The 21,389-nt window shown below is 42.9% G+C and overlaps 1 protein-coding gene across 5 annotated transcripts in view; it reads left to right on the top strand.

Moving 5' to 3' along the window:
* ZNF423 (zinc finger protein 423) overlaps nucleotides 1-21,389 on the top strand; it is a 262,272-nt gene that overhangs the window by 237,688 nt on the left and 3,195 nt on the right. For all 5 annotated transcript variants that reach the window (XM_062586171.1, XM_062586167.1, XM_062586168.1 and 2 more), the window contains 2 exons: nucleotides 905-1,036; nucleotides 2,570-2,685. In XM_062586171.1, the coding sequence (XP_062442155.1) occupies nucleotides 905-1,036; nucleotides 2,570-2,685 (248 nt within the window). The remainder of the gene's footprint in view (nucleotides 1-904; nucleotides 1,037-2,569; nucleotides 2,686-21,389) is intronic.

Here is a 21,389-nt window from a genome sequence, read left to right on the forward strand (position 1 = left end):
TTTATGTAAAGTAGATATTGCAAATTTGCCTTCTAAATTTCTGTTCTTCCATCATTTCAATAAAACAAAATGATTGTTTTGTATTTACTTGTGGGAGTTGTTTTAATATGGCGTCAGTACCTCACAAACCATTCCCAAAAGAATGCACCCCCCAAAAAAATTAAAAAGTCAGTAAATAGAGAAGCACATCTTATGAAGTTAGTAGGCTTGAAATAATGATTGTTATTATTTCTCTATGAGCACAGCTAGAACATAAGGGCATTTAAAATGGGCGTTGTGTATTCAATGCACTTCTTGGAAAAATGCTGAAGATATGTTGCATGGAAATTACACATTCAAATGACATTTAATGGCCTCCCTTCAGCTTGGAAAAAGCCAAGAGGTATAAAACTAAGGCTGACGCTCTGGTCTGGATTCCTGCTATTCTCTGATAGTTTCTTCCTCTTCCAAATATTTGCAGTGTAATGTGAGGTGAAAACAGCATTTCAGCCGGCTCTCAGTGTTGTTGGTTGAATTCACACTGTTAAATTCATTTTAAATGCTGTTTGAGTATTTAATAATATATATCCAGTGCAGTGATGTTCTGCCTTTGTGGTAAGAAACAAGGTGGAGCGGTACGATATTGTCACCAGCCTGCGAGCAGGAGTTTGTGTTGCTGGTAGTTTGATCACAGCGCCGCTTTCATCACAGCTGAAAATAAATGCCCCTAAATCTGACTTGGGGCTGTACACCTGAATGCGTTGTGCGAGTGACTGGGTGGGCTTTTGTAACGGGGACGGAGACGCGGCAATGTCTGCGGGTCCTTGAAGTCGTGCAAGCCCGCACCAGCCTTGCGAGCCGGCTGCTGCGTTCCCGACGCTAATCTGCTGTGTCACTAACAAGTTGTATCATTTGAACCTTGCAGAAGAAGGCATCAATCATGAGTGCAAGCTGTGTAACCAGATGTTTGACTCTCCAGCAAAGCTCCTGTGTCACCTGATTGAGCACAGCTTCGAGGGGATGGGAGGCACATTCAAATGCCCTGTTTGTTTCACAGGTAAGGCAGTGAGACCAAGACAAGCCTCAGTGTGCATGGCTTGATCCAGAAATGACACACAGGGGATTTGTAAAATACTGTATTCCTTTCCCTGCGAAAAGAAATACTGTGCTTGGAAATGTTTAAAATATCACCTGTCTAAAAGCAGAGCTAGCTCAGAAGAACCACGCTTTGGTTTTTGACACCATGCAGCACTGCCCCAATGCAACAAGCTCTCTGCACTGCTGCTCACAATTAAAAACCTTTTAAAACTGTAGGTTGTGGTGTGAAGGTATGATATGTTTCCCAACGCAGTATGTGAGGAATGGGCCTGCGCTTGCAACCCTTTGTTCGCGTGAGGAGGTAATCTGTACAAGGCTGGGTAGCTTGTAGTCTTACAGTGGTGAGACTCATGTGAGTAAAGGCTTGATAAGAGGAAACTGTATAACTGTGTAGGTTTGACAACTGCTTTCTCAGAGGTTTCTTTAGGGCCACGTTGCTCGTGGAGCACGTTTTCCAATCCTGCTCTTATTCTAAGTGTGTATCTGAATACCTGCTATGTAGTCATCCCTTGTAGTTCATTTTAAGATGTCTCAGCAATGCAAATGATCTTTGGTGATCTTGGTTAAAGGACCTGCAGGATGAATTTAGAGGATGCCTTTTATACACTCTTCAAAATAGTATTTAACATTTAAGTTTTCAGACTAAAAGATGAGTATCATGTACATGTGTGACTGTGGTCCTCTTGTCAATAAAGAGGCGCTCAGCACCCAAAATTTAACTTCAGTGGGAGTAAGGTCGACACTTTGAGAACAAATTTGTTAATTTGTCCTTTCCTGAAACGTTATAAAAAAAAGCTCCTTAACCAGATGTGTTTAATTCCACTGAAGACGCTGATGATCCTGCATGTAAAATGAGACACAAAGTATTTGAAATATACTTTTAACCAGATAAAGCCTGGATTCAAGGTATTTTACTTCACCTGATAAAATCAGGATGTCAGTCCAAAATCATAATGCAGATGCTGTGGTATTTATGGTGTTAAATCATGGTCTTTTTTATTTTGAATGGACAAACTGTTTAAAAGGTCTGAAAGTTGTGACAGACTGCCCTTTCAGATTCACGTGTCTGCCAGAAATGCTGTTCTGGGCTGTGCGTCTTCCTGAACAGCCATCCAGGCCTCCCCTGGCCCAGTTGTCCTGCATTAAAAATGCATCCGCTGCACCTGCAGTGGGCCCAGGGCTCCCTGCAGGAGCAATGATGTCCTTTCTTGGTTTGATGATTGAGTTCTTCCAGTTACCTGTGGACAGCGTTAGCTTTATGTGAAATATCAAAAATCTATATGGGATTTAGAGTCTGTTAGAACTAAGCTGACTGTCAGCCAAGAGACTCTAAATTGACTACTTGGAAGAAAATTCTGCTGAACGAAGTAGACTAGGCACTTCTCCGGTAGATATCGTTGGGCTTTTAAGAGTCTTTGCAACTGTAAACGTGTAGTTCAAGAAGGGATGTGTTATGTGAAGCAATCTTAACTGAACATATGTGTTGTTTCAGTTTTTGTACAGGCAAATAAACTGCAGCAGCACATCTTTGCAGTCCACGGGCAGGAAGATAAAATCTATGACTGTTCCCAGTGCCCACAGAAGTTCTTCTTTCAAACAGAGCTTCAGGTATGTTTGCAACATGAGTAAAAGCAATGCTAAAGCTGTTGACTTTTCCATGTGTAATCATCGTCCTTGTGTAGCATTTAGAAAAAGTGCATAGCTCAGTGTGGTTTCTCCTGCTTTTAAACCGCAGAAGTCTCCCTCAGTCTCCTTCTGCCTCCCTGGGTACTATCAGGAGACAAGGGTCTCTGAGTATGGCTGGAATAAATGAATAAGACAAGACAAATATCATGATTCTTTATGAATATTTCTCTTGACAGTAGTGTTGCTACGTCCTGACATGTCTACGTCAAACTCCTTGTAAATAATTTCTTTTTCTCTATTAATAATTTAGGGACTGATTAACATACAAAGGCTAAGCAAACAGCAGGATGCCCCCCGCCCCTTCCTCGCTATAAAGACAGAAGTAAAGGAATTTTACCCACCTAAGTACAGGAACAAAGCGCGTGTACAGTTGAACGCAGTGCTTTAATTAGAGGATCCACCAGGGCAATAGCACATTAAAAAGCAGCAGGGTCTGGAAACCAGGCATTACCTACTCATTTTGCTGTCGGTGCCGGGGGCTGCAGCCATACAGCCGGAGCCCCTGCAAAGCCCGTGGTGGTCCGCAGCCCTCGGTGAACTGCGGCCGGTCTCGGGAGTGGCTGCCCTCGCTCCTGGCTTGGGTCTGCTGCGGCACCTGGCTGGTTTTAAAACCAAACCGAGATGTTTGGTGTTAAACCTGTTCAGATGCTGCAACTTCCACAGGTCCAAGACGCCCGCCTGGGCCTCCCCACCAGGCGAGCGTTACCTGTGCAGCGCCTCTGCCGCAGCACTCCTGCCGTCCCCTGGCAAACACGGTCTTTTTATAGAATGCTACTGTATGCCTCATTTAAACCTATTAGCTTTATAATCCATGATTTACTTAAACTTTGGAGGGTTTTTATTTATCTTGCTGAATTCCCAAGCTGCTGCCTCTTGTGTCGTGCTGTCATGCTGTGGAAGGATGGTTGATCTTTTCACTTTGTTGATTTTATTTTTTTTTCTCCCAGGGGAATCTCTTCCTTCCCTTGTTCTAGCAACCTGATTTGCATAAGTGTACAAAAGTTTTAACTATACCTTGTTAATATTTTAATAAAGTCAGCAGATTTTGTTTTTGTGTGTTCTCACTGTGAACATTGTATGAAGGCAACAGTGGCTTGCAAAGCCAGCTCAGATTTTTCCTCCCATTTTTCCTTTAAAGTGGTGTTTGGTCAAAATGCCAGCACAATTAAAATGGGTGTGCTGCCTTCCTAGGTCACTGCATTAACCTTTAAAATCGGATGGTCAAATAAAGAGAAGCTTGTTAAATTATGGTCTTAACAATGGCTTGCTTTTTGCAATTAACCGTTTTAATTACATAGTGTTTCAGTTCTGAAGTGTTGTACATAGCAAAATCTCCACAAATAGGAGCTTTAATCAGATAAATTATAATTATCACTTTCCAATTTTTACATAGGATTTTTGTGCATTTAAAATTTCTGTGCTCATGATAATTACACAAGTAGTTTTGAATGGTTTTGGCTGAATGAAAAGGTAATACTTAGCTGCACAGTTTTAGTCTTTATTTTGGTGGTGACTCAGAAATGTGTATTTGTTTGATGTCAGGGATTTTATTAATTCAAATACCTGAACCAAAATATCTGTATAAATCAGTTAAAAATGCTCAAGCCTTTTGAACCAGTCTGGTTTGGCATGATCTCATCAGTTGCTTATTTGTAAGTTGCCTGTTCTGAATTCCTCAGCTTTTTGTTGTATTTTTGTTGAGTAATGAAGATTTAGTATTATTTTAGTGAATCAGTTGTTCAGTTGCTCTTAACAGTTTAATCTGCATAAACCTTTCAATCTTGTAACAGTGCCATTGTTCTCATGTGGGAAAATCACCATCCATCAAATGGTTCTGCTTGATGAATTTGACTTTTCAGTTCTGATCTTGCTTTCCCACTGGTGTAAAATAACAATTATTCTTTTTAAGCAAAAATCTGAACCTACGCTTTGTTTTACTTCTTTGTATTTTTAAGTGAAACTATTGAAAATACTTTTTAAAAAACTGAGCATTTAAATATTTCAAGAAGAAATTCAGCATGGTGAGATTACAAAAAGGTAAGACAAACAAGGAGGGTGGACAAAATGATATGCAGAGGAGGGAAAAGGTAGCTCTTAGAGATGTCATGGAGTGGCATGAATTAGCCCTGCTAATTTGTGAATATTTCTTTAAACCATTGCATTAAATACCAAAGATGCCAAGAAGGGCATATGTATGCCATGTGACAAATAAAGATTGACACTGTAAATGTGCGTTTTGGTGCTTGGTGCAAATACTGCTTCAGCAGCATAACACCCTTGAAACATCCTCCTTTCATTGCTGAAATAGTAGTTGTATTTTAATGTATGTTTATGTTTTGATGTTGACATGATTTGGTGGAGCCAAATCCTAACCAGGGCCTAAGAAAGCCTTGAGGAACAAAGCTCACTCTGTTCATGTTGCAGAAACTCCAGTGTGTATCAGTGGCAAATCACACAGGGGTGAGTCAGTGAGGTTATGTTGATATTATTGCCACAAAAGAAACAGGATGTTATTTAATTGCCTATGTTATCTCATTAAAAATAAGGAAAGAAAACATGGTGAGCTTAAGTATGAAACATAATGAGAACAGTGTGTATGGTATCTCAGACAGGGTGGAAGTAAAATCAGTGCATCCTTAGAGCAGAAGAAATCTGAGAAAAGGCTAGTGGTTCCTAGTTTTCACATCCTCAGTTCACTGTATGGTAGTTTGTAAAGACTGACATCTGTGAATATGATGAAAATCTCCCCCAAAAATCAAATTTATGCATAATTTATAGAACTTCAAGTCTATGGCATTTCATTCTTTCTACTGAAATGTTTTTTCTGAGACAAGTGTAGACTTTTTTTTTAGGAGTTAAACTGCAATTCACTCAAGTCTCACACAGACTGCAGAAGGACACAGAGCATGATCTCTAGGACCTGTATTACAAACCATTAGCTTTTAACTGACTGCAGAAGCTAGAATGGCACGCAGGACATCCAGGCATGGGAAATTACCTTGCTCTTTGACAACCAAAATATTGGTCTTTGCTACTTAAAATATAATAGGGAAGCCCTGCCAACTCAGAAGATAGGTCAGAAATTTTGATACCCAGTGGGTGCTGAGAATTATGTTTGTGCTGTTGTTCACAATTGTGAAATACACAACCTTAACTGCTTGTATCAAGAATTATGTTAAGCAAATTGTGACTAAACAGTGATTTTTAGAGGAAACTTGAGGATTTTCATATGTGCTCTTTTGCCACACTGTTTTTCCGAAGAGCCATCACATAACCAAGGAAGTATTTGTATTTAAAGGATTAATCCCTGCTGTTTGCTTGTGTACTGTTAATCATACTGTTTCCTCCAAAATGATTACAATTGATGAAAACTAAGGCAAGGGATATAATAAACAATGCACAAATAATCCGGGTACCAAGGGAGCAGGGTACCTGCCAGGTCTTTCCTAGCACAGGTGTTCAGGTGTTTTATTGCCTGCTATGAATAAAAGGCTTTCTTTTCTGTTCAGATTTGGAGATATGTCAAACCACTAAATTCAGGGAGCTTCACTGGAAGAATTTGCTGTCATTTTAAGTTTCTTAAAAAGTACACATATCAAAAGGAGAGTGGCTACTATGGCTCATTGGCCAACACTGTGGTTTGTTTCTCTCCTCATTTTATTTTATGTGAAAAACTGGCAGTTTTCTTATATCCATAAACAGGCATGAACTGCAGCACAGAAATTGTACTTATTATATTAATAATGATTTACCGTGAGTGTCCTCCAGGGGCTTGATTTGGTCCACATCAAAGTCCTTGGGATTCTTTGTGCTGATTACAGCAGATCGAGCCCTAAGCAGGTTGTCTTTTCTTAAGAAGTCAGCTTTTAATGTCAGCTCGATGTTGGACACGTCTTCTGTAGCAGGCTGTATCCAGCCTTGGAGAGGGGATCGCCACAGCGAGCCCTCCTGGGTCTGATTCGGCCTGTGGGGGCTTCAGCCACGGCAGAGTCTCCTGGAGCCCCGCTGGTGGTCAGGGCACGGGGGACCAACAACTCCAGCTCTCGTGCAGGCAGGCCAGGCAGCCCGTGGGGTGCAGCCACGTCCCCTGAAATGGCTGGGGAGGATGTGAGCCCCGGGCTTGCATGGGACCCAGCTGCACCCGGGCAAGTCTGCGGGGCCACCTGTACAGGCTCAGCCCACACCCGAGTGCGCTGAGAGGTGGAAGTTAGGAGATTTGGGGGTTGTCCCCAGCTATTCAAAATCTTTTGGTAATCAGTATCTCTGGCTACTACTTGAAAAATTGGCCTTACCTATTTCCCGGGGCACAGAAAGGCTTAATTAAATAGGAGCAATTTTTTTTTTCCAAACAACCCTGTATGCATGCAACACTTCAAAATGTCTTGGTGCTTCTGTCCTGAAGTGTCCATAGGGTCTGCAATAGAAATATAAATCTATGGTATTTTGAGAATATTGCAGAAAATATTTTGCACGGGGCAGTGGGTGAGTGGCAGGGCAAATAGGACCTGAAATGTGACTGTGTCTCAGAGCAGTATTTTCAGTTATGTAATTTCTGCTGTATTTTAGAATTTATGTGTGGCGTGAATATTAAACACCAGGAGCGTCTTGCTGGAAACAAACCACAAGCTCTAAATTTCATATGAAGTATCAACAAAATTATGTACAGGATTAATTGTTTCTGCTACTTAACTAATTTTTTTTTTTTTTTTTTTTTTTTTTTTTTTTTGTTTTAAACACAATCTATACCTTTCCATTTTGGCTGTTGAAAGGCTTCAGAGTGTGTCATCTATCTCTGCATTTTTTGAAATGTCAGTCCTCCTTTAAAAACCTGAAAATGACATAGTCTGTTATCCAAGCAGATTTGGCTAACATTTCTTAAAAAATGTTGCTGTGGTGCTTGGAGCATTGTTAAATTTTAATTATTAGTAGTTATAAAGCTAATAAATTACAAGAAATCCAAAATCTATTCCAGCCATATTGCTGGGTTTCATTCAGACACAGCCAGATAATTATAACTAACAATAATTAAAAATTGAAAGTGCTGTAGGCACATACCCATCATATTGAGTCTGTCTGCCTGAAAGTCCTTTATGGACTGCAAAACCAGATCTGTTGTCACAGGAGAAAAGAATTTTGCCTATTAGCTTTCAGGTTTTCCTCACATATTTATAAATTCTTTGGAGAAACATATGAGTGTTTGCAAATCTTGGTTAGGAATGGGCTGTCGCAATGACCAGAGCACAGACTGCTGAGCAATGTAGCCGCAGCTCGGTAGCAGCTGCACGTGATGTTGTGTGTGGGTCATGTGGGAGGTTTCCTGGGGTCTAGCGAGGTTAATACTATGCTTAAAAGCAAGGAGGGGTTGCTGCTTTGGTCCCCTGTGTGATTTGCCAGCACCTTCTTCCCTAGCACAGTGTGAGGAGGGTGTTTGCCGGGGCTGAGGTTGGGGGATACCTTATGACAGCCGTGTGAGCTGGGCTGCACCGCCTGCCCGTGCTCTGCAGGGCCCCTTCTAGCTGAAAACAAAAATCTTGGATTGCCCTGTGTTTGACACAGTGACAAGATGCAGCATCTTTTGTCCGAAAAGAAGATTCTGATCCACATACATCTTTACCATCCTTGGGGTCTTTTCAGTGAGACAGAGGCAGCTCTCCCAGGACTGCAAAGGCTCACCTGAGATGAAACTTGGAAATGTTTATGGCTGGAACAGTCTGTCCCAAAACAAAAAAACTTCCTTGATTTCTCACACCATGAATACTGTTCTGTGCCTGGTGCTGGCTGATATGTACCTAACTTCACATTAATGTGTGCAGAATGGAGATTTGAGAAGAAAAAAAAAAAAGGGAGGTGGGGAGAAAAAAAGAAGGAGCCAGGTGAAAGGCGTTGTTTGAGTCATTAATGCACTTAAGCGCACCCAAGTGTCAACATGTGTGGTCAAGTGTAAGGAGGCATGTAGTTGCAATGTGGCAGTGCTGGCACACAGAAGGGACTTCCTACAGCAGAGATGGCACTTGGATCCGTTATTCAGGCTGCCCAACTAAACCCGTCGTTGCCTGTCATCTATGCCCTAGGGCGAGGGTCCAACCAACTTTTGCATAGGCACCATGCCATCCCAACAGATGGGCAGGAGTGTAAGCCGCCAAGAGACAATGTATATGCATCAATTGTGTTTATTGAAAGCACAATTCCTGGTTGGAAATGTTCAAATGTCTGTTTATTCTGAGCTAAGATGCCTTTAGTTAATGGATAGGGAAATGCCATCTAGCATTGAACTATTTACTTTATATATGTTGTAAAACATGAAGTAGACATGCACCCATATGTGTGATGTGCTGAATATAGAGGCCAGTTAAAGATGTATCATGATACACAAGAGCCCTTTATAAAATTGACTCAAAGTGCCAAGGTACTGCTCTCCCCTAACTATCAGAGGCCAAATTTTGTAGGAGCTGGACGTGGACTACTAAATCACTGGCACGTTCCATAATAATGTGCATGGACCCAACCTTTTACATTTGCAGGTTTTCCTTTGCACACAGATGTCTGACTTCAGCTCCCCGTTTAGTGGTGGAAACCATTCTTATTTTCAGGGGTAAATGGTAACACGCTCCGCCAGACCAAAGCTAGACTGTAGTTTACACATCCTTGCTGAAGGGATTTTTTTTTCATGTGGCAGAAAGAGAGAAAAACCTGTAACGTAGAAAACTTCTGCTATTATATTCAAAAACATGATTTCCCACCAGAAGAGTGATTTATGGGACAATCCAGAGGAGAGTTTACATGCATGCATTAAAGGATGATTCCTTCCCCAGCTTATTAGTTTTGTTCAATTAAGACTTGTTAGTGTTCTTGAAAGATGTGTTTAAAAAAATGCCTCTGAATATACAATTTAGTATTCATAAAGATCTGGGCATGTTGTACGTAAATAAATGAAGCAGGAATGTTTCACTTCCAGATATATTAATGCATGCCTATCCTTTTGGAAACAAAGCACATGAACTGTGTTACTGTTATACATCCATCCTTAACCAAAAGGAGGAAGCACAGGAGAAGAAATGGGAAATAGATTTTCTTTCTGAAAGAGCAGATTGCACTCTCTGGTCTGGCAATAACAATTACTAATGACATTTAGAGAGAAATTAAGGATGAGAAATGCAAGTTGGCATTTCAGCAGTGCCAGTCAGTAACATTGCATCAGAGCTCACAGGAGAGATGAGAAAAAGTTTAGGGATGGAAAATTAATTTTGTTATGTCAACAATTAACAAATACCTTTTCTTCATTCTTTACCACACTATCACAAATTACCACTGTGATAGTATTTAGCAGCTCCTCAGGTGAATGAAATAGCACTTTGAAATCCTTACTACTGGAGTGAAACACCCAAGCTTGTGGTTTGTTCCATTTTGTTGAAGAAAGAACAATAGAAAAAGGATCAAACTGACCAGGGAGGGAGAAAAACAAGTTCTTTAATGTGTGGTAGCAAGAATATTCTGTAGTGGCCTCTCTCTGCAGAGCTCTGTTTTTTACAAGCATGAGTGAATTAAGCTTACCTGTGCTTTTCCTGTGGTTGTATTATCCCTGCTTTATGAATTTGGAAAGGCAGTGTGCCCAAATCCGTGCAAGAGAGTTTTGGAGGAACCAGACTCATCATGACCTGGTAACTCTGGTCTGGTAACCTCAGACCTTTCATTCATTCAGGCTTTTGTGTCTTGGTAAGGTGAAATCTCTATCCCTGTAGGAAGGTGGAAAAGAGGAGTTTTCCTGTTTCTCTGCATGTAGCCTCATAGTAAAGGTGACACTAGCAGCAGGTCAGAAGAGCAGGTGTGGTGGTAACCAGGCCATGGGCACAGCTACCTCCACAGGAACTTTTGGGGGGAACTCCTTCCCAATGGGGCAGCTAATCAAATAAGAAGAAGGGTTTGAGTTTTGGTTTCGTTTTTTCTCCAAAACATTGTATCACAGATTTTTCTTATAGTTACTGATGGGAAGAGGAATGGATTTCTGATATGGCTACAGTGATTTTCTGCTGCTGTGGAAAGTGGTTTGTGATTTGATCATGGATTAGCTCTGTTTCCTCCTGTAAGTGTCGCTATAGTCCAAAGGAACTGACTTCAATTTTCAAAGGAACAGGGACTGCTGCATTTGCAACCACAAGCATTATTTAAAGAAAGTAGCAGAAGAGGCTAAATTAGCCTCTGTTTTAAGCAGTTCATTGAAGGTGGTATACAACATGCTTTTAAAAGTTCAGTCTCTTCATTTGCTTGCTGCTAGAGCAAAACGGGGATGCTTGTCCAGACATAACGGTATATGCCTGAGTGTTTTCACAAGAAATGTCTAGATCATTAAATATAATAGGTCTCAGCTGCAGTTTTGATCACTGAAGCATGCACACAATTCATCACAGCAAATTAGGTACGTCTTTGTAACTTATCTTGCTGGCACTTTTAGAGAGCTGAAACTTATATTGTATGTGCTGCAGAAGCCATTTCAGATAAAATATTCTATGTTTATTGTTGGAGAACAAGGATTCACTAATAACAAAAACATGGAACAGTCTATGTTTCTGTTTCTGCATCTTGCAGAACCAGCAGTAGTACCAGCAGAGATCCCCAGCCACGTTCATTATTTATATATTTTAGTGAATTTCTTGTCTGCAGTAAAAGAGATGTAAGCTTCAACCTATCAGCCCGTTTGTGCCAAATCCTATCCTACAGCCCATTCAAGAAACCTGAGGCAGCCGTGAGTCTCACTCATTACACAGACCATTTATCTGATTGGAGTTTTGTCCTCTCTGGCTTGCTGAAATGTTGCTTGTTCTTTAAAAGCTTGGTTTGACCTTTGGAAAGAAAAGGCATTTGCTATTTTTTTTTCCTAAAGAGAAGCAAAACCAAAACCTACTTAAATGGAAATTGGCATTCAAAAGCAGGGCAGTTATTGAAAAGCATTTACTTTATTACAAGAAGAGGACAGACGCTAGTGGACTTGAAAATTACATTTCAGTGGATTCATCAGTTTGGGTCACTAGTTTGTGAGCAGACGGATATATTTGTAACAGTTAACAGGAATTTATACTCTGGGTTTTTACATTTGCCTTTAGAGCACTGCTATCTTACCTGCTGATGGGAAGGGTTTGGGGACTTATTTTATTCTACATTTCTAGGAGAGGGTATGTTTGTGTTTCTAATTGCAGGGATTTCTTACATCATAGAAGGTCCTCAGTTTTCAGAAATGTGAATGATATATAGCTAGTGTGCAAGGAAAATGTTGTAAAAGAATCCCCCAGTACAGCTGCTGCAGAAAAAATAAACATCTCAGCCTAAACCTAGATAAACCCCAACGGACTGAGAAAATCATTTTCAATAACCAGATATTTTTAACTCTGTATATGAAGGTAGTAATCGCCAGTTGCCTATGTTTGCATCTAGGGCCTGCCACCGTCTTAATTGCTTGTCTTTTTTTCCCCCAGAAATTTAAGGCTACTGGTTAAAAGAGCAATGAATTAAACACTCAATCTCCAAAATAGAAAGAAATACTGCTCTAGCCTCTACTATGTGGCATCTTTAGGTTTCAGGGATTTCGTTTAAAACTGAAATTTATAACCAGGAGAAATAAATTATTAGATTGTAAAAGCAGCTGGGGAGGGAGTAAACACAGTCCCTTTTGTCCTCTATATCATTTCCCCAGGAAGATAACAAATGTATCGCAAGCGTCATGTGTTTTCTCAGTCTTGCAAACATTGTGTGCGATGTATTTTAGATCTGAAGCTGAAGTTTTTCACACAGGAAATCCTGGATTGATACTGTGCTGCTATTTCCTACTACCATGGTGCTGGTGAAGCCTCCATCAGTTTTACCATCAGAAGGAATTTGAAAAATAATTTCTTGAAGAAATTTGAAAGTGCCTTGGACGTACCTCTGATCTGCTGAGTTAGAGATTTAGGGCTTAATTCTAGGATTTCTCTGCTTGGTCAGCAAAAGGCGGTGGGAGCAGGGTTTCACCTCTACATGCTGGACTGAGATGAGGGTGGTATGTCCTGCTCAGGGCATGTCTTTCCTGCGCAATTTTAAAGAGCAGGGAGTGATCCCTGCTAATTCTTTGCTGACTTCCCTGTTCCCGTTGCTCTGCGAGGTCAAATATCCGGAGCAAGTGTGAGCAGCAGTCAGGAAAAAGTGGGACCTAGTAAGAACAAAAGGAGGAGGAGGAGGAGTTAGAGGGTAAATTGGTAACTTGCCTTGCTACTCCTGGACGCGTACTTAGGACCTGCCGTTGCCTGCGTCTCGGTGCTTTTGGAGCGGAGGCTGTGGCAGCATTTTTGGCCCAGCCTAGCTACAGGCAGCTGTGATACGGATATAGAGCTAGAGCAGCCTGGACTCTCCTAGCCGCTCGTTCATGTTGAAGTTGCTTTCTAAGAGGTACATTCAAACATAGTTACGTTTGTGCAATTAGTACTCTGATTTTCCGTCATGTTCTGCGAATAAGTTTTATGTCACGCTTTGACCTGAGGGGAAAGGAAGAAGCTAGAATAATGTAGAAAACCGTTTGTTTCAAGATTGTGCCTGTTCTGCGGTTTTTGCTTATGTTAAACAAAAAATGGCACAGGAATGTTTGGTGGGCAGGCTGAGTGCATGTGTGCAGTGACCTGGACTTACGCGATAAACGCTAACGGTCTGATTGCTAATGCTCGGTTCTCTTCAGGGTTTCGAGTTGACAGAATACCTTGCGATATACTAAACTGCCTATCCATAATGAGGGTAGTGGGGCTCTACTGGAAAAATTTAGATAATACAGATAACATAGCACATGCTGAGGAGTTTGGGGTAGAAACAGCTCATGTCTTTGCATAAGGTCAGCGTGGGTTCAGCCAGGCTCTTTCATCCCAGCTCAGCTGCAGCCCTTTGCTAGCTTCTTGCGGAGCTGCTGGCGCTCCCGGCGGGCCGGGCGCGTGCTGGGGGAGGCCGGGTCCGTGCGGGCTCGCGCCCCTGCGCCTCCGGGAGACGCTCCCGAGAGCCTCCGTGTCAGCCAGCCCAGCTTCGGCAGCTCCGTCCAGCACGAGCTCGTAAACGGAGCCGCGCCTGAGCAGATTGATTTTCTGCAGAGCGTCTCCGGCGTCCTCTGCACCGGCTCCCGGGAAGGCGGTAGCAGCGCCTCAGTCCCCTCCGCCGGCCGCCCTGCTCCAGCTTGGCACCGCGCGGAAGGGCCGGAGCGCTGCCGGAGCGGAGCCGGCCCCGAAGGAGGGTGCCCTCGTTGGTGTCTGTTGCACAGATAAACCTGAATAAATTGCCCTGGGCGGGGAGGTTGGACTGCCTGTAGCGTGTCTGCCGCTGGCGCGCGGAAGGCCTGGGGAGGAGTTTCCGAATGCGTTTACTTTCGAAATGTTTGTACTCCTTGCTGCTCAGACGTGCTTGTCGTCTTTTTCATGAACTCATGATAGTTGAAAATGCAGTTTTCAGACTAAATGTCACATTTTCCTAAGACCAGTGACACCATTGTAGCAGAATAGAGCTGGCTGAAAAGTCCCGTTTTCTAACAGTGACAGTTGCTTGACACACATCCCAGCGCGGCGGTACGGCCTCCCTATCTGTCCTGTAACATTTTGGAGGAGATGGTTTCATCCTGGTGATATTCTGGCCCCACTTACGGGAACAAACCACGGTGGTTCTTTCGCACTAATAGCGCTGTAGAGGTTAATTCCTCCAGCCAAGCGGGCAGTGTGCTGATCACAGTTAGGTCTGCAGATTTCTGCTCTGCTCGTGGCCTGTACACTAATGGGGAGGCAAGTAACGTACTTTTATAAACAGTAGCCTTGCTATTATAGCCAAGAGACTTGTATTAGAGGATTTTTATATCCCTTTTGAAATTAGAAACCAGCAATAACAGCCATTATGTCCAAGGCAACAGGTCACTGACCAGTCATTTTGTCAGCGCAGTAAGTGCGTATCACTTGGCAGGAATAAGAGAAATGTATTCATAACACAGGGCAATACAATTTGTCATATCAGTATTCCATTAGAGAGAGTTTTACTTTAGTAACTGCTTTATAAAAACATTACTGATAAAAGAATTGTGCTAATGTGTAGTCCGGATGCAGTAGGCTCAGCTCATTTGAAGTCAGCCCGTTTGCACTTGGCTTATTTGGTCCAATGAACTTTATTTGGGTGAAACTCTCATCCTTGTTGCTGGAGGGTATTGCCCAGGTGGAGGCTGGGGGATGTGCCCCAGCTAATGCCTGCATTAAGATTCACAATTAAGGCTAAGTCTGTTCCATACTTGGTCTTTAGCACCAGCAATATTAAATTGTTGCTACAAAAAAGCTGAAAAAAAATCAAATGGTATTCTATGAGCTTTGCCATTCCTAAGAGCAGCAGTGCAGGTTAAGGAGACAGTTTTAGGTTCAACTTTGAATTTCTGGTCTTTCGTTGGTTTATATTCCTATGGAAATGGTCCTTCAATGAAGGTTTTTGCCTATGTGTTTTGATTTGTGAAGGTACTATGTAAAGCAGTTCCCTTTTGCTCTAAGTATTTTTGAGCGAAAAGAGTGTTGGGGCGTCAGATTGCCATCCTGGTCCGACGATGGAGACCAAATTGGGAAACTGCGTAGTGGAGAAGAGGCGCAAAGGGGGCCCTAGCGATGCTGCTGGCCCTCTGCAGTGCGCTTTCCCTCCAGTCAAGGAGGGCTTAACGAGATGCCCCTCAAAAAGGCTGCAAATAAATCAACAAGGCTGTGATGCAGAGTGACACATTTTTGAGAGGAATAGCTGATACGGACTCCTGGAAAAGGTTTTCCCCTTGCAAATGATGTTGAAGCACTTTGCTTCCCTGAGTAGGGCCCGTAAATGGATAAAAATAGATGAGCACTGGGAGCGGTGCTGAAATCCTTGGCGTAGCACAAGGAAGTATGTATGTGTGCGGTAGATATTTTCTCAGATTAGTGTGTGGCTTGTATCTCGGAACGGGTTTGAGTTGCGGCGCTGGCGTTCCTGAGGGTAGCTGTGCAGGCTCGCTGCCCGCCCGCCAGCCCCGAGGAAGCAGGCGCGGAGCGCGGGAGCCGCGGCGCGGGGCGGGAGCCGCGGCTGGGGCGCGGGGCTGCTCCCGGGAACCCGGCGGCACCGCTGCCCGGGAGTCCCGGTCCCTCCACGCGGTGGCCGGCCGGCCACGTCGCGTGCGTGGCACTGGGGCTGGGCATGCCCCTTCCTGCGCTTCGGCTCCGCGAAATCGCTGGGATTCGGTCAGACGGAGACGCTGGGGGCAGCGGAGGGGAGGAGGAGTGTAGGATAGGAATTCTAAAAATACTCTGTTTTCATGCGCTTCTGACGGTAGTAATTAAATTTATACTCCTCCTTTTACATTTAAGGAGTGTAAGGTTCTTCCCTAGGTATATTTTGATCTCATGCATGGCATACTGTGGACTACAAGTCAGAAGGATGCCGATAAATTTGCATTTCTGAGTAAAATTCTCAGGAGCGTGCAGTCCCTCAAGACAGGTATTATTAGCTCCCTTGTTTCATTGGGTGCCTGAGTGAATCATAGCGTGTTTACGGCTAGTTTCTCTAACAGAAAATGCTGGTTATCTCTTAATAATGTATTCTCCAGTGTTTTTTATTTCCAGACCACCATGGTAAGGAAATTTTCCCAAAGGCTTTAGCTTGCTTTTGTACTTCAGTATTTTACCCAGTGTTTTTGGAAGAAGTGTAGAGCCTGTTCAGTGAAATATTTAATAGAATGTGAGAGGCTATGCCATGCTTAAACTAGCGTTTGGAGTTCATTGGTAATAGATTCACCTTGTTTTATTCAGAGATTTTAGAGAAGAATGATGATAGAGAATTATTAGTCTCAAGTGGAAAGGGAAAAACACGTTAGGTGAGTTGTCAAAGTCTGATTAGGACTAAACAACTTGAATTTGAAGAGAAATTAAATTCATAAATCATTTAAAAAATCCTTAGCTATTGCAAGGAAATGCTGGCATTGAGAAAAATAACTGTATTTGTTTAAAAACATAATTTTTCAAACCCAGAATAGCATAGAAATGCCTATCAAAGTGTGAGGATTGCTAAAATTAGAACAATTGTCTAAGTCTAGAGGTGAAACCGAGCCAAAGACTTGTGCAGACCCCCCCAGACAGCAGGCGAGCGCGGCGAGCCGGGGCTGCGGGCATCCGCCTGTGCCTCTGCGCGGGGCTCTGTGCGCGCCTCTGCCTCGGTATTACAGAGCGGTGCCCGGCAGCGACGTTTCTGTATAGACCAGTGCAAGCAGCAGCAAAAGATTTTTTTTTTTTTTTTTTTTTTTTTTTTTAAGAAAAAAAGCAGACGGTATTCAGCCTGTCGTATATCGCGCACAGCTTTTCTCTCTTTCGCGCGTCCTGACATCATGGCATCTCTTCGCGGCTCCTGAATGCTCCCGTGGACCGGCGCGCCCGCACCCCGGGAAGCGGGAGCCGAGGCCGACGGTGGGCTCCGGGTGCGCGCCGCGTGCGGAGGGGCAGGCAGCTGCGGGCCGGCCGTGCCCGGGGGCAGGTCAGCGTTTCTGCCGCCCCGTGCAAGGGGAAGGCGGGTTTGGCCCCAGGCACCTAAGCGTGCGTCAGTGCCAGAGCACCTAAGATGCAGGTATTTCCAGCTGAAATAGCCAGCTCTGCTTTTCTGCTGACACCAGTCCTCCAGATGTATTTTCTTAGACACTTGAAGTGATTTTTTTTTTCGGTTCAGTAAAGGACAGCTTCCTAACTGCGTTTGTTCAAGTGCCATCTAAAGTGTGCTAACACTGAGACTGACTGACGCATGGCAAGTTATCAGATTTTCAGAGATGTGAAGGAAGCAGTAACGCAGGCAGACTTTCCCCTTCACAAAGGATGTGCCACCTTTCGTTTGCTTCTACCTCGATTTCAAGGGATTCTTCAAGTAAAAAAGGCACATGTGAACCTGTCTTGCCTGACAATTCTTTTTTTTTTTTTTTTTTTGAGCACCGTGATAACTTGGAGTTCACTTGTTACAAGCATTTTATGTAGTGGGTGAAATATCAGGGGAAAGGAAAGCAATAATACTGTATTTCTTGAAAATCTAAGATCTAAACAGATAAGTGTCACTGGGTAGGAGTTACCTGAAACAACTGGAAGGAAAATTAACACCTGGTTTTATGGGAAACATTGGTTACCACTATCAGTTTTAATGAAGTGTATTAACTAAATTGTGTTCTGAGTATTCATTCAGCCCTGTTTATGGCACACTCTTGAGTACATTTACTGTTTGTCAGAAGTGCAAACTAGTGAACATATGAGGCTTTAAGACAGGCCATCTGTTAGTCTTAGACCCTTGGATAATTGTCAAACAGTTCTAAAAATAAGCACATACAAACTGCAAGGGGGTGCAAAGGTGATTTTTCTTTAGTGTGTGTGATGGTAAATGGAATGTAACAACCAAAAAATTAAAAATAAACAGTTTATCCTCTGATGTAGAGTTGTGCTCCTTTCCTCTATCTCTGTCTTCCTGTCTCACTCTTTTCTTTCCTGGAGTGTGCTCTTCTTTTTTATTTAGTGTTTTTTTTTTCTTTTTCCTTTTGCTCTTCTGGGTCGTGGCATCTCTTGAATGCCTCTCCAGTTTAGGATTAAAGCAGCACCAATTTAAGGCTCACAGCTTTCTGTAGAGAACATAATCTTCAATGGCTAAAGCAAGGGTCTTCTTGTGTCCTCTGACTAAAGTAATCTCTTTATAAAGTCAAGGCGTAAAGATTTTGATCTTTAAGGATTGCTGTTAGATGAAAACAGTAACTGTGCACATACATGTGTGTGCTTATGAACGTATAACGAAGGATAATGACTGAGAGATTTTTGGACATTTTAAATTCAAATGATGCAAAAAGTAGTTTTAAAAAATAATGTTTCAGATGGTATTTTGTAAATATTTAGACATTCTAACTTCTGTTCATAGCAGTTTGGAATTTGTGTTTGGTCTGTTTTTTAAATGTTCAACTGAGAGACTTGAACCTTTGCCTCAAGTCAACAGCTGAATCTGAGGATTAGCTTGTGTCTTGCAAGCTGAATGCATTGACATTAAAAGGAGGGATTGTTTCTCTTCTTTCTCCCAGCTCAATCCATAGGAGACAAGGGAGAGTAAATAGGGAGGAAGAAGCAAACCCCAAAGGAGGCCTCAGTCAGGACACTGACCCCTGCGCTTGCAAACCGCAAGTGCCAACAGTGTTTTGGGGTGCTGAAAAGGCAGAAGAAAGCTTGACCGGGAAGGGGGAGAAGGGCAGGAGAGAGGCTCCCAAGCTCCTGCCTGTCTCTGGAAGACCCCTGCGTGATGGGAAAAATGCAGTGATTAATAGGAATTGCCTTCCAGTGTCACAAGATCATACAGTTTCGCTCACGCTTCACCGCTGGAGTCTGCATTTCCTGCCTGGGTTGTTGGTGGTAGCTCGAGCACCTGCATTTCTGTAGCCTGGAGCAGCAGGGCTGCCGGGGCAGCAGCGGGGGCTGAGCGGGCCGACGCTGGGGAAGCAATGCGCAGGCAAAACACCACGTACTTACACTCCCAGACATGTAGACATGCTCATATTCATGGGTCACCCCATGGGCTAATCACCAGTTAAGTTTCATGTTGGCTGTTTGTCACATGGATCTATTATCTATGTAATTCCTATTGAAATGTTTTGAGGAATGGTTTCTGTTCATTTTAATAGGATTTGGAATGAGAGAGAGGGAGGCTTTATAACCTTTAATCAGAGTCCCAATCCATATATAAAACTGTAGAAGGCATATGAATTTCACTAGAGGATGGTAGGTGTCACAGCCTTGTTGTGCCATTTCTTAACCCCTGTGTAACATATGGTCTTTTAGGTGTATGTGCTCACATGCGTAGACAGTATACCTACGAAACGGCTGGTACAGAATACCTCAATCCGCAACAGATGCACAATGGCACTATGGGCTGGATGTATTATGGCCTCAAACCATTATCACACCCCTCGCAGTTGCATTTTATTTTTTTCACCTGCTCCTGTGTAGTACACCTGTGACTTGTTGGCAGTGAATTTTGTTGCAGTGTGGGAGCCTCCCAGCTTGACTGCCTGGCTTGGAGCTCTGCTCCATCATGTGCTGCTTTTTTGTGTGTGCTTTCTCTCTCAATCTTTATATAGCTTGTAAGAGTTCTTTTAACTGCTGTAAGTGATCATCTTTCAAGCCTGATGCCTTCCTTCTTGACATAGTGCTCTGAAAATGGGGATTGTCATGCCAGTGTTTTCATAATAGTGCATGTAGAAAAAACACGGAAATATTCATTGTAGGTGTCCTGCAAAACTGGCTTGATCCACATCCAGAGGGCAGGCAGGGGGTGTCCCCAGGGATGAAATGGAGAGCGATCAGTATATACACAGACAATAATCAACCATTCTTTGAAATCTTTTTATTTCCTACAAAGCCTGTCGCCCAGTTTCTTGGTCACAGATACTTCCACAAATGGTTCATTTGGGGATTGTGCAGCGAGTAGAAAATTCCACTTAAACACTGAGACAGCCCTGGGGCTTGGGTTAGTTGCATTTTTCCTACTGACATGGCTAACAGAATTGCTATCCATTTTGCATGATTATTAAGAAAAGAAAAAAAGAAAATTTCCAACCTTGCCCTATAAATAAGCTGTGACTTACTTCATCTTGACAGGTGACTTAGTGCCGCTGTAGAGTTTTCCAGATGCAATAATGTCTCAGAATGATGTATTCTGTGGGGTATCAGCTGTGAGCTGAGCATAAACCAGGGGACCTAACAGGAGCCGTGAAAGACCATTTTTAATGTTCACTTTCCAAATTACGTCCTGCCTCCTGCTGGCCCCCAAACATATACGTAGAGATGTGCTTGTGTTCAGGTAGGCATATGCAAATATACACATAGGCATGCCTGGAGATGCATCGTTTTTGTGGTGGCTGCATTTTCCTTTGGAGATCGCTGTTGTAATTTTTATTTCTTAATTATAAATTCTAGAGCAGAAAAATCACTTCAGAGTTTTTTCCTGCTAGCCCAGCCCTTCTACTGGGAAGATATGGGAAGGTTCCTAATTAGTCAGCAAAAGGCTATTGGGTAGGAGCATTCCTGTAGTGTTGCACGTTTCCAAATGCTTACTCCATTCTGGCCTTCATGGCTACGTTCTGCCAGCCTTGAACAGTTCGTAGTAGCACAGAGGTAAGCTATTTATGCGTTGAACTTCTTGGATGCTTCTGACATCTGCAAAGCACAATTCTAATAAGCTGCATACTCGTAGGCCAGGTGGGAGAAGAAGCAAGAAGATACGATGTGAGGGTTAGTAGGAAAGGGAGAGACTGAGGCTGCCAGACTGTTGTTAGAAGGCATGTTAGTGTGGTCTGAAATACATTTTAGTAGGTAAGAGATCCACCCTGGTTGCAGAGGACATGGACAGGCTTCCGTAAGTCTTCTGAATATACATCAGGAGTGTTTATGGAGCTCTTTGCACATGCAGGAACTCCGCAGCCAGTGGTCACCAGTATGTGGCATATAGGACTTAAGCATTTGTCCGTATAGCTCGAGCAGGGTCTGTTTGCTGATAGGCAGGTGGAGGAGTCAGTGCACAGACTCCTGTGTCTATAGACATTGCAAGTACATTTCTAAAATCCCTTTTAAAATGTGGCT

The sequence above is a fragment of the Rhea pennata genome, chromosome 13 (assembly GCF_028389875.1).
Source record: "Rhea pennata isolate bPtePen1 chromosome 13, bPtePen1.pri, whole genome shotgun sequence".
Lineage (NCBI taxonomy): Eukaryota > Metazoa > Chordata > Aves > Rheiformes > Rheidae > Rhea > Rhea pennata.